The following is a 14,109-nucleotide window of genomic DNA, read 5'->3' as shown; positions in this document are numbered from 1 at the left end:
TTTTGGAATTATTGTATTGAATAAGATTTTATCTTTATCATTCGATAACTCTATTATTAGATGATGATTTTTAAACACTAATTCAGTAATATTTTTCACTTGAAAACGAAGACGCGCAGTTTTAATCAAATCTTTAATAGGAATGAAATTTTTAATTGTAAAATATTTTTCTAAATCATGTAAATCGATATCTTTGAATTGTAGTATCTTCTCATTCACATTTATAAGATATTTTTTTATTAAAATTTATATTTTCATCAACTCGTTAATTACTCGTTACTTTTAAACATAAAATAAGAATTTAACGCATATAAATATAAATATTCACTGTTTTAAATATGAATTATTTCACTCGTTAATTACTCGTTACTTTAATACTGAAAATAAGAATTTAACACATTTAAATATAAATATTCACTACTATGTCTATCTAAATGTGTTCTATTGTGTCTTGCTTTTTGGGATTTATCTATATTGATTTTACATGTTGAACAGTAGTACTTCTTATTTGCATCCATTCTAATATCAAATTTTTTATTAAAATTGAATTTAGAAGTTATTCATTTATATGTTATTCATATATATGAATATTTTAAGAGTACTAGGGATAATGGTGGTTCATATCAAAGGTTGAAGGGGCGTGTGAGTAAAAAATGAAAAATAAATTCGAGCGTGCGAGAATTATTTTTCATTTTTATGAGCTCGACCGTTCGACCTTTGGTATGAATCCCCATTATCCCTATTACTATGAATCCATGGAGATAGTGCCAGATTATTGTGTAGTACTGCGTGTGGGTGTGTTATATGACAAATGAACAATCGAATTTAAAGTTCTAATGAGTCAATCATAATGAGTTCAGGACTGCGGATTGGAAATGATGAAGTTCTGTCCATATTGTAGGATCCATTTTCATATGCAGATATAGTGGTAATCTGACTGTCTGTGAATTGGCGCCAGATTGGTAAGTGAAGGCGGTGAGTGACAGCAACAGGTTGTCCACCAGCTCCGTCTACTGCTACAGGCTTTTTGTGCTTCATGTAAGCTGGTCGATATTCTGGTGGCAAAGTAGACAGATGAGTGAGATCGCGATCACATACTACATATTTAAACCGTTGATATACAATAACATTTCAGTGAATGGCATTAATGGACATAAGGGTCCACTGTGTTGTTGAAGTAATTGTTTGTGATTAATTTTGTCATTGCTGAGTGCGTGGATTTGCACCTGAGCTTGCGATGTGTGTGAAATGACTGAAGCTTTGGGTCGTTCTTCGAGACCAGCAGCATACTTTGCTAAATATGCATGATTGAATCTTCGATCACAGAACTGCACATTTGTAGATGACTGCAATGCAATGAACATGTATGGGTGAGTTGGCACAAAATGCTCGTGGGGTTCAGCAGGGTATTGCCACTTTCCAGCTTTGAAAATGGTGTCAACGTCCCATTTATATTCATATGCATCATACGTAGCCAAATCCAACGCTGCCAACATGCGCAGAGTATTTACATCAAATGCATTATGTTTGTTCAAGAATGATGGTACAAATGCAGGAGGATGTATTTGGACTCGGCAGATTTGTGTGTCATCAGCAGTTGTTCTCATACATCGAGAGGCAGCATGTGGGCAGTTGTGTACTTGTAGTTTAGTTGCCAAATCGTACAAAGCTGTAAATGCGTGGGCAGTTTCTGGATATAGTCGTAAAATGGCAGCACGAATTGGTCAAACACCCATTGTCCTAGCATTGTTGCATGTTAACGTAACAAATAAATTCCACGAGCCTTCTGTACGTTGTATAGCAGTAACATTTCTCACTTCGCGAGCTGCATCATCCTGATCGAGTGGGATTAACGATTGCTTCGTGATGTGTTGGACACTGTGGTTTCTTGTTAAATGTTCAAGTCCGCGTTTAGTAACCAAGCTAGCAGGATTATTGTTGAGATCGTAGTTTATGTTAATATCAAAGAGGAACTGCATGTAGGTATATATGTACTGGTCATTAATGCAGGATCTCGAGCGCGTACTCTTATGTGATCAACTATATTACCAATTTGCTTTTGGTGTAGGTGGTACCTGGTGTACATGATGGATGGCATGGCGCCAACCACTGATGAGCCACGCATATACCAAAATGGCATTGTAAATAATTGACTCTCGGGTGTGATGAGTGGCACTGACCAGCCAGCTGATTTGCAGCAAATATCTTGTAGTATGCGTCGAGCTTTCAATGGTGCTGTGGGTGTTCTATTGTGGCGATGCAATAAGTGCATGTGACTGTGGTTTAAAAGGTGGTGTGCTAATGTACTGTCATCGTCAGCTGAGAAGAAGCAATTTTCTTGTTGGGCTGAAGTGTGTGGCAGCAATTGTTCATGCAATAAGTCCTCATGGTGAGGTATTGGGTGTTCAGTTTGCTCGTTGAGGCCTTCATGTACAATGTTGTGAAGGTCATGATTTTCTATGGTGTCTTCAAATGGAAGTTGCATGGGACGGTTGTGAGGCAGGGCTGGATAATAAGCACCAATATGTGCAATAGATCCATCATCGTCATTGTATATTTCTTTCATATTTACGCGACATAAGCCTGTTGGACATTGCATGTCAGGTATGCCATGACTGCACTGCCAGCGAAGAACTCGAGTACAAATAGGAACACTGCAATGCAAATGGTGGCCTCGCCCTTACAGGAAACTAGTAAGCAATCATGTAAAATACATTTCACTTTGAGTTGACCTCCACAAGACATCATGATGTAATTCCAAGCATCATGACACTCAGTTTTCTTGACATACACAGCAAATGGCTGTACAGTGGTATTAATCTCATTGAGTGTGGTACCAGCTAGGTTCCAATGCATATCTATATTCCATCTGAATGTGCATTGTTCATTGTATGTTCTATCATTTTGCCGAGCGTTGTGTGCATACATTAAGTTCCAATTGCCATCTGGGGATTGTAGAGGTAAACTTTGATCACGCAGTGCTCGTTCAGCAATGCAGACTATATAGACATTATTCTGGCCTAGATGTTGCCACGAAGGATGTTGTTGTGTGACATAAACATGTGCGCATAAGGATTGCAAGGTCAGCGCCACGCTAATATGCTGGAAATGTTTTAGATCCTGAGGAGGATTAATATCATGTATGATATGAGATAATCGAGTGAGATGAGGTAATGGAACAGATTGGCGCTGAGAGATTCGACAACAAACAGACGCTAGGAATTTTTTGTCAGCATTAGGATGTTGTGATAGATGTTCCAAAAAATTGCGATGCAATTGACGGTTGTGTAACAAAGCATTTAAAATGCAATAAGTATGAAAGGTTAAATTCCAACCATTGCGTAATGTACCGCGTGGTATATGGAATGGTTTGCGACCTAGTGCAGTGTTAGGGTGAACAACCATGATGCAGTGATCAGGGTTAGTTAATTGGTTATCCTCAGCTCCATTACCAGGCATACTGGAGTTATAACTGCGACTTATGTGGTGTGCGTCATCAATATCTATGAAAGTTGCCGGTGATGCATTACGTTGTATAAGATAGTGATCAAATTCGTGTGTGTGTGATAATATGACAAGAAGTTGGACATTTTATCATCAAACTGAAATATAATCCATGATTTTAGAAATTTATCTGAACAATCTAGCAAATAAGATAGTGTAACTGAGTGTTTATCTTTACTGAATAAATGTGATAATCTAATTCTCAAACATTGTTTCAATTTAAAATTAAAATCTGTTTTATAACTTTCATTTTGGTAATTATTTTGATGTTCATAAAAATATTCAGGATTATTAGCTCACCAACGTCTATTTTTTCATTACATTTTTCTGAATTATTCACTTGATATTGTTTATTATCTAGTTTACGACAAGTTTTACAAATATTTCGTATACCACCTTTAGAATATTTATCTTTGTAATATTCTGCTGATGATTTATTTATTTTACACTTATAACATATCTTATGGTGAATATTTATAACCCCAGTATTATTGTTTATATTGATAGTTTGTGTACTTTCCATTTATGATATATTTTTTTATTAAAATTGATTTACATTTTAGAATTCTTTTAATAATCTCATTTTCTTTTGACTCTTCTCTTTTGAACTTTAAGTACCAGTTATACAGGCTGAGTATCATCGGGCGTTTATAAAGATTCAACGTATTTTTCATTATGTGTTGAGTTCCATAATTCAACAAATGTCTTTGCTCTAACCAACTGGTCTAAATAAAACTGAAAATCTAGTTCATTTCCTTTCCTTATATTTTCCTTCTTTTCAAGAGGTCTCAGGTTTTTCCAATTCCAGATTAGCTTTTGATTGTATTCATCATTCATATCAAATTTCGATATTGGTAACACGTGAACAATGTGAAAGTATTCACCATAGTTTTTTTCATTCATTTTATCGTCAAACTGATATATAATCCATGATTTTAAGAATTCATCTGTACAACCCAACAAATTTGATAGTGTAACTGGATGTTTAGCTTTACTGAATAATTTTGATATTTTAGATCTTAAACATTGTTTCATTTTAAAATTAAAATCTGTTCGGCGCCTTTCTTTTTGATAATTTTCATTGAGTTCTTTATAATATTCTCTATTATTTGCTTGATATTGCTTAATCTTATCTTTGCGTGTTTCAGTATTATTTCTATAATTTTGTTTGTCACTTAGTTTACTACAAGTTTTACAATAACTTTGCTTACCATCTTTCTGAGTTTTTTTATTATAATATTCTGATAATGATTTATCTAATTCACATTTTGAACATTTCTTATGGGGAATATTGATAGTTTGTGATTGTTCCACCATTTATAATACATATTTTTATTAAAATTGATTAAGATGTTTCCCTTTCTCTAAATGTGTTCTAGTTATATTATGCCTTGCTTTTTGAGATTTATCTATATTGATTTTACATGTTGGACAGTAGTACTCCTTATTTGGTTCCATTTTAATATCAAATTCTTTATTTAAATTGATTTTTGAAGTTATTCATATTCATATATATGAATATTTTAAGAGTAATAGGGATAATAGGGGTTCAGCTCAAAGGTTGAAGGGTCGAAAAATAAATTTGATAAATTTATTTTTCGACCCTTTGACCTTTGGTATGAACTGAACCATAGTATACTTTGTCAGTCAACATACGATTGGCACAGTAAGTAACGTTATATTAGTATTTATTCCTGCCTTTCCTTATTATTGTTAATTCCAATAATTTATTTTATTCAAGTCGTTTATTTAACAATTTATCCCAACCAAAGATTTCATTGTGCAGTTCAAACATATTTCGGTCTCATCGCAAATGAATAAAATTGGAGAAACATCGTGCTTTGAAATGTTCTTGAAAATCACCAAGTGGAAATTTTTACCTTCTTTGAATATTTGGGGATTTTTACCGTATACGCCACCATGTTTTACGAGAGGGTAGAAAAGCCCACAACAATGTATGAGTTCATAATGATTCGCGAGTATATGTCCCATGTGGTTTAACCATTTAACTATGACTTACATGTAAATTAAATTCAGTTCAGTTTAATTTCGGTTCAGTGATCACAGCTTCAGTTTACATATAAAAACATATAAACTCTGATATTACTAGTATACCCATTATTTCTTGTATTGTATCATGAAAAATGTAGTTTTTTATTCAATAGATTTCATAACTACATTATATCTATAACTAACTACTTGATCAGTTTCACTTTGAATCGTTTACCCATATCTAGTAATAAACTAGGTCTACGCTCAATCAAAAATTCAATAAGTTTTCTGGAGGATTTTTTACCTACTACTTAACAATTTGGGTGAAAACTTATCGGGGAGGGGAATTTTATATATTAATAAATATCGTTTTAATGTTAGAAAGTATTTTTAAGTACGTAGTTGTTACCCGTACGTGACTGTACGGTGATCTCCACAGGTTAACCGTACGTGAGTTCCCTATTAACGCCGTACGTGGGTTCCTGGTAGCCAATACCATTTGAAGTACGAAGTTGTTACCCGTACGTGACTGTACGTGATCTCCACAGGTTAACCGTACGTGAGTTCCCTACTAACGCCGTACGTGAGTTCCTAGTAGCCAACACCTTTTTAATCACGAAGTTGTTACCCGTACATGACTGAACGGTGATCTCCACAGGTTAACCGTACGTGAGTTCCCTACTAACGCCGTACGTGAGTTCCTAGTAGCCAATACCATTTTAAATACGAAGTTGTTACCCGTACGTGACTGTACGATGATATCCACAGGTTAACCGTACGCGAGTTCCCTAAAAATGCCGTACGTGAGTTCCTATAATCTGCAAACGCGGATGCGTGAAAGAATGGAATTTGGGTTAGTGAGGCTAGGCTATTTGTAAATCAAATTTCATCCACCCTGTAGTTACGTTCTGTGTCACAGTGGGTAAATCACTGGACTACTACTGGATTATTTTTTTTCGTTTGGTTTCGAATCCCAATATTGCATGTCTGAGCGTCAACGTACTCACATACGGCTAACCAGTAGAAATCACCGTACAGTCACGTACAGCTAACAACAGCGTTTTAAGTATTAAGTTAGTACAAGCCTACCATGCCTATGTACCACAAACACAACTTTTTCCCTCTCGTCGCCCTACAGTGATGTTACTATAACTGGTGCCATTATAACATGGATAGGATTTGGTCAGGACTAGCTTAAAGTCTAATTTAGTCTATGTACTAATTCCCTCGATAGGCCTATTTTTAAAACAATACAGTGAAGTATTCACACGCAGAAAGGCTTATTGATTTGAGTCATGTGATTAAATTTGGCCAGGCCTTCTCTGACCTGCTGATATTAATAGTCAAACCTAGATCCAAAACGTTCATGTGGTCACGGCTTGTATACCAGAAATCATTGTAGGCCTGTACATTTTGCTGTTCGTAGGTTTGGTATACCGATTTCTCCATTCTTGACTGATAAGTGTACGGTACAGCTGTACGCATTATACAATTGTTCCAATGGGAATAGGGCCTATTGATTGGGCTTATTATTTCCTGCTTCAGAATACTGAAATAAGCCTAACGTTCATTCAAATATCCAACATCGGTGAAAGTTTGATTACTGTATAGATGTACTGTAGGTTTTCATGTTGTATGAATATTATGCAGTTCAAAATGGTATGATGCTGATTCCAATGTCAAACGCATGAAGTTAGATGGTCAAGGTGAGTCAACACCAAGATATCTCTCTGCGACCGATGTTGCACCATAGAAGATGTGATTCCTTCAAATCAAGCAAAGTGATTCAACACGATCGACATAACACTAGTGATACACCGGTCACAATCCTCTCTTTAATCGTTATCTATAAAATACTTGAGTAAGGCCCCGGCGAGAGAACGTGTCCGTGCACAAATCCGAATGAATAAATTGAAATACCGGATGATAATATTGAAGATAATATATTTTATTTACCTTGAACCTGTGAATGATTTTCCTAATCCCTATTGTATATGAATCCCTATCGTTCCGAAGCTTCTCCTGTCCTGCTGTCGACACTCGTCTTACTAAGGTACAGATTCTCTCCTCTCTCTCGATAGCGGCCCCCTTTTGTAGAAAGAACCGGCATTCTCAGAATTCCGATTCTCCCACGCAGGGTCTTCCGCTTTTTGGCAAGGAGCAGCTACCCAACTGTCATGACCGTTTTTAGTTACGGAAAATTTAGCCCTACTGATTTGCTGATCTAAAGGTTTTTTTAGAAACTGATTTGCTGATATAAACTTTTTCTTCCAACCCTCCTGTCATGACGCGTTGTGATTTACTCACTCCTTGCTAGTCGTTGTTGAGAGAGCAGCTATTGTCTGTGAATTACCAACGAGCGCATACAGACAACAGAAACTTCAGACAGCTAGTTTTAACATTTAACAAAACGTCACGATATGTCGACATATTCATGTCGAATTGATGCGATATATCGACATAAATATGGCGACTTGTCGAGTTGGAACGCAACAACTCGAGGCCCTTTATCGCTTCCGTAGATCTTTCATTAAGTAGGATCACTTGAATGATCGCTTTAATATCACTTTAAAAAAAAATAATCTGCCAATATGACCTTAATATTCGACACTATATCTACGGAAGCGATAAGGGGCCTCGAGATGACGCGTTCCAACTCGACAAGTCGTTATATTATTGTCGACATACCGCGATATATCGCGTCAAGTCGACATGAATATGTCGATATATCGTGACGTTTTGACGGCATATTTCGTTTTCTCAACCATTTTCCTCGCAACAAGTCGACATATTCATGACGACTTGAAACTCAGTCGTCATATTACTGGCGTCCTCATCTTACATTTAGACATGTCTTCAAATTACGGCTTGTCCCGTGGAAAATGAGCAAATAAGCGAAATTTGTCGTGAAAACGTCACGATATGTAGACATATTCATGTGGACTTGACACGATATATCGCGATATATCGACATACATATAGCTAATAATGTGGGCGACACAACCAAAAAAATTAATTGTCGCGGGCGATAAAACCAAAATAATCAATTGTCGCGGGCGATAAAACCAAGATATTGAATTGTCGCGGGCGACAAAACCAAGAAAATCATTTGTCGCGGGCGATAAAACCAAAATAATGAATTGTCGCGGGCGACAAAACCAAAATATTCAATTGTCGCGGGCAACTAAACCAAACTAATGAATTGTCGCGGGCGATAAAACCAAAATAATAAATTGTCGCGGGCGATAAAACCAAAAAATGAATTGTCGCGGGCGATAAAACCAAAATATTGAATTGTCGCGGGCGACAAAACCAAAATATTCAATTGTCGCGGGCGACAAAACCAAACTAATGAATTGTCGCGGGCGATAAAACCAAAATAATGAATTGTCGCAGGCGATAAAACCAAAATATTGAAGTGTCGCAGGCGATAAAACCGCGACAAAAAGAAAAAAAAATGTCACTGGCGATAAAACCAAAATAATGAATTGTCGCGGGTGATAAAACCAAAATATTGAATTGTCGTGGGAGACAAATCCAAAAAATGAATTGTCGAGGGCGATGAAACCAAAATCTTGAATTGTCGCTATTGTCGCGTGCGACAAAACCAAAATAATGAATTGTCGCGGGCGATAAAACCAAAATATTGAATTGTCGCGGGCGACAAAACCAAAAAAGAAAATTGTCGTGGGCGACAAAAACAAAATATAAAACCAAAATAATGAATTGTCGCGGGCGACAAAACCAAAATAATACATTGTCGCTGGCGATAAAACCAAAGTAATGAATTGTCGTGGGCGATAAAACCCAAATAATGAATTGTCGCGGGCGACAAAATCAAAATCATTGTTTTCTCGCGTTATTTTAGTTTTGTCGTTTTGTCGTAATGTCGCCCTCATTTGCATATTCGTGTTTTTGTATCTTATCAGCCACCATACTAAAGCTTTAAGGTCGCGTAAAACTCGATAAACACTTCAAGCGACACAGCGAACGATCTCCTTTCCCCCACCGCGAACGCTTACTCCGAATGTCAAGTGTGAGTCCAGCATACGGATAGGAGTGTGTTATATACTTGTATTTAGTAAATACCTTGTGGATTTGACAATGATCGGTATGTACTGTAGGAAATATAGAGTATTGATGGTATTGATACAGAGGCCCGCGGCCGAATAAAGTAATATATTCTTTTATTTTGATACCTCGTCGACATAACAGCTTTTCTCCGCTATATCTCTTCGGCGTGTTTAGTTTAGGCCTACGACTCCCCGGTACACTTATGATCTATCTTAGTAAAAACACGGTAAATTTGGTAAAGAAAAATAGGTATTGCTAAATTAACTGCTTGACGCCCGCAGCCAAATGACTGGTAGTAATAAATTAATTTGTACTCGATTTGATTCTCAGAATGAGGAGAAACTCGCAGCTGATTCCCGGAACGACGATGTAGTGACACACGTCGATTTGTCGATGTTTACGACTCGACAGTGCTTTTAAAATCTAAAGTAGTAAATTTCCTGTGTATCGGTATTATAATTTGATGAGGAAAATGGGTTATTGTTAAAATTAGTTTTTTAAAAACCGCGACAGAATGTGCAATCTTTGGGTAATAAATTTGTTAATTTATGCTTGAATTGATAATCGATGTGACAAGAAACGTGCGGTAGATTTCGGAAAGACGACTTAGAAAAACATGTCGGCTCTTTGAATGGGGCTCAATTTTCGATGTTTACGGCCCGACAGTGCTTTTGTAACGTTGATTCTTCAAAATTTGCACGGAGTATTTGTAGATTGAAGTGAGCTGAATGATATCAGACGGATTGTATCGGCAACAGCGGTAATGTAAAAAAGCCTATGTACTTTTGACAAAAAATGTGTGGAAAATAATAATAATAATAATAATAATAATAAGAAACACGCGAATCTCAATAGGGTTTTCTGTGATGTAACAGAAAACCCTACTAATAATCACGCGGATATCAATAGGGTTTTCTGTGAAATAACAGAAAACCCTAATAATCACGCGGATATCAAAAGGGTTTTCTGTGAAATAACAGAAAACCCTAATTAATGATATCAGCTACTTTTTCAGTAGTATACGTTTTAGAATAGTCACTTTCAAATAGTACACTCTCTTAAACGGTTGGTTTTCGAAAGTCTCTGGTTGTAAAACATGTGGTTTTTAGAGTCTACGATTTGTATCGTATACTTTTAAATAATATACTTTCTGAAACGGTTGGTTTTCGAAAGTCTCTGGTTGTAAAGCATATGGTATTTAGAGTGTACGATTGGTACCATATACTTTAAAATAGTATTGTTTCTGAACGGTAAGGTTTTGAGAGTGTACATTATAGAAAAGGTAGACTATGAGAACCATACATTTAAAAATGGAGAGTAACTATTAGTCACCTTTGTCAAAACGGTTACTTATAAGAGTGACCATTATTAGTGTCTACTCTTTAATAGTAACCGATTTCTAAGAGGGTGGTTTTCAAATGTATATGTTTTTAATCTAATATATTGCAGAGTGATTAAACCAGACATCTAAACAGAAACTCTGATCTATTTTTGACACTAAAGGGTTATCGCACCCCGATCTTACAGTAGTTCAAGCGTGTTTTTGCACTTCTTTGATAGTGACACATAGAACATATCATTTGATTAATCTATAGGGAATACCGATCATAACTTCCTATTTTTACTTCTCAATTAAAAGGCTTTCGTCAAAACCCAAATGAAGTAATTCAATGGAGATATTGGTCAGAAACTCAATCTTAAAAAACCACCAGGCCTTTGTGTTGAGAAGAAATGTGTATGCAACAATGCCATGGCTATCTAACTATAAAATTTGTTTTTTTTTGTGATGCCAGGATAGAGAGCTTATTCAAATGATTAGGCACTAACCCAGAATATTTGAATATGCTAGCTTAGGCGGATTTTACTCCTAATGTTGAATCAACTGTGCTTTTGTCCATCTGCCCAGATCCACTAGCGAGTCAGTGTCATCTACAGAAAGAAATAACTAACGTCACAAGAGAATACATCATTTTTGACGTTTTGGTCAGTTTATTTCTATCAAAATAAAGTTATGAATCATTATTCTGGTACTGGCCGTGCATTCGTAACTCATTTATAAAAGATAATAAAATATGTAATACATATACGATATGTACAACGTTATAAAAAGTATTTTGATACAGATCTTTAGAAACATCATTTTCCATATTCTGTAATATAAAGATATTAAACTTAGTTATTTGCATCAAAACATAATATTTATAACAACGTGCGGCTTTTTGACCACATCAAAGAGCAGCTGCGCGTGCGAGCGATCTGCTAGACTGAGCTGACCCTATGCAGGTCAGTGTCAAAACATCTGCTCACACGCTACCTGCATCAGTATTATTTCACATCCTTGCCACTTTTTATACTCACATTTCAGATTTCTTGATACTGTGATATGAAACTCCATCAGTCCCAGAGAGAGACTCCAAAGAGAGAAATATGTGTGAAAAAATATATGTAATGTGTTCTAAGATTTGAGAGTTTTACTAATGGAGGAAAGACGAAAATGTAAGCTTAAGTAATAAAGAACCGGAATGAGCAGAGATCATAGAAACTTGACCTGTCTTGGCAATAGTTATTCGTTAGTTTTGTGAAATAAGCAAAATTCTTAAAACTTTTTCCAGCGAACATTAACTTGATCACTGCCTGTTAGGAAATTCTCCAACATCAGTCATCATTCCAATGCGTGGCTCTCTCGCTCTTGCTTATTCTATATACACAACCATAACAACTAGACACATGGCACTGCATGCACTTTGCAACAGGTCACTACTGCAAACTGATACTTCTGATGTTAAGCCGCCCGACAATTGACTTTTTACTTTTGGGTTGAATTTTTACCTTTGGGTTGTCTCGAGTCAATCTACTAGTCTCGTCAGGTATGATCCAAAGATGCTTATCAGAGGTCAATTGATAATTCAGTACCCATTTCTGTCTGAAAGTACCTGTTTCAAATCTTCTTTAGACAAAAAAACAGTATTCATGTTAATATGATTTTGAGAGTTTATTGGAATTCTCATAAACCCAAGAACAGAAAAAGAAAAAAACATAAAAAGTATACTAAATGATTTCATTTATTTATGACAAATATGTAATTACTAATCGTAATCCTAACTACCAATGGCAATATAGAACATAGAGTGAATACAATCGACAATCAAGTAGTCTGAAATCTGAGTCTGAATATCACCACTGACATTTAAACGCGTTCAAAGAACTGCCTCGATTTCAACATATCGGCCTTCATCGTGTCCATGGCCAGGGCAGCTTTCGCGTGGTGTTCAGATAGCTGCTCTTCCAACTTAATTTTAGTTTGGCCATCATCTGTAGCTACCTTCTTGTTGTTTATTAAGTCGCAAGTAGGGCAGGTATCAGTCCATGGGCTTCGAAATGAAAGGTTCATTTTATTGAAGATTTTCCTATAGATGCACAGCGTTATTGGGCGGTGATTAGCTGGTGGATGAGCCTGTCGTAAAAATCCCTTATATAGTTCTACCACATTAAGATGGGATGGTAGATATTTTTTATTCGTTGAAGTGCGACCACAGTGACTCTCTGTCGGTTCAAACGATTTAATGTGATCTTCAACCTGAAACAGAAAGTATTTTGTTAGTCCGATAATGAATGTTTTGTTTGCAAATATTTATTGTTCATCTGTGAATGATGATTAATGATGATTGATAATCACTACATACCATACTGGTCATTTCTGGTGAAGTAACATACTGATTGCCATGCCTCCCCTTCCATCCCTTGCGTGATTGGTAAAAGCCGTGCTCGGGAAATACCGAGTGCCTTCAATACTGCCAGTCGACAAGCCTGTTTAAGATTTCTTTCTTCGTTTGGCAGGCGATAACGGTAAAATGATCTTTTCCCACTGGGCGAAAATTGGTGACAGTACAATGCTATCATACGACTTTGTAATTCATACGTTTTTTCTTCATCAAATTTTTTTCGTATCTCTTTTACCTGAAATGATAATGACATTTATTTTCAAAAGATTAACTCATTGATAAAACTTTTTCGTCAGTTTTCCTTTGAAATATGCACATGCTTCCGATTTCTTTTGCGCCCCCCTGCACCGCGAAATTATAAGCGTAAAGCGCGAATTTATAAGTAGCGCTTCCGTTGATTTATTTTACTATCCAGTTGCTAGCCGTCATTTTGTTAGGGTACTTTTGTCCTGTATTGTTTGGTGATTTTTTTTCTCCTTTTTAAAAACTATGATATGCGTGTTTTATCATACTTCACCGGTCCATAGATGGATTTTGACAGTTTCAACAACATTAAAACCGCGTGAATCTCTAGTTTTCAATTATGTTAAATTCATTTCTCAAATTTGCGAAATGCGTCATGACCAGTTTTTGCCACGCGTGTGAAAATTGAGGGTACTGTACTTTGAAGTTCGTTATTTTTCAATTAAAAAACATTGAAACATTTCAGGAACTCTGCGCATAAACGCCCCCTTTCAAGTAAACTTTAAAATTTCAAGATATCTTGCCTATGTTTTCTCTACCCGCGCGCAACTTGGAATGCGTGATCAAAATGCCG

General features: G+C 36.1%; 1 protein-coding gene across 1 annotated transcript; it reads right to left on the bottom strand.

Annotated features, from left to right (window-relative positions):
* Window positions 1-12,705: 12,705 nt before the first annotated feature.
* LOC141900763 (uncharacterized) lies at window positions 12,706-13,293 on the bottom strand. The gene is made up of 2 exons (XM_074787792.1): window positions 13,254-13,293; window positions 12,706-13,147 (listed from the first exon to the last, which is right to left on the bottom strand). Exons 1-2 carry the CDS (start codon window positions 13,263-13,265, stop codon window positions 12,758-12,760), a joined length of 402 nt encoding a protein of 133 aa, XP_074643893.1. The 5' UTR covers window positions 13,266-13,293; the 3' UTR covers window positions 12,706-12,757.
* Between the last annotated feature and the right edge of the window lie 816 nt (window positions 13,294-14,109).

The sequence above is a fragment of the Tubulanus polymorphus genome, chromosome 2 (assembly GCF_964204645.1).
Source record: "Tubulanus polymorphus chromosome 2, tnTubPoly1.2, whole genome shotgun sequence".
NCBI lineage: Eukaryota > Metazoa > Nemertea > Palaeonemertea > Tubulaniformes > Tubulanidae > Tubulanus > Tubulanus polymorphus.
Note: the sequence above shows the minus strand (reverse complement) of the source record. Positions and strands in the feature narration are given on the sequence as shown.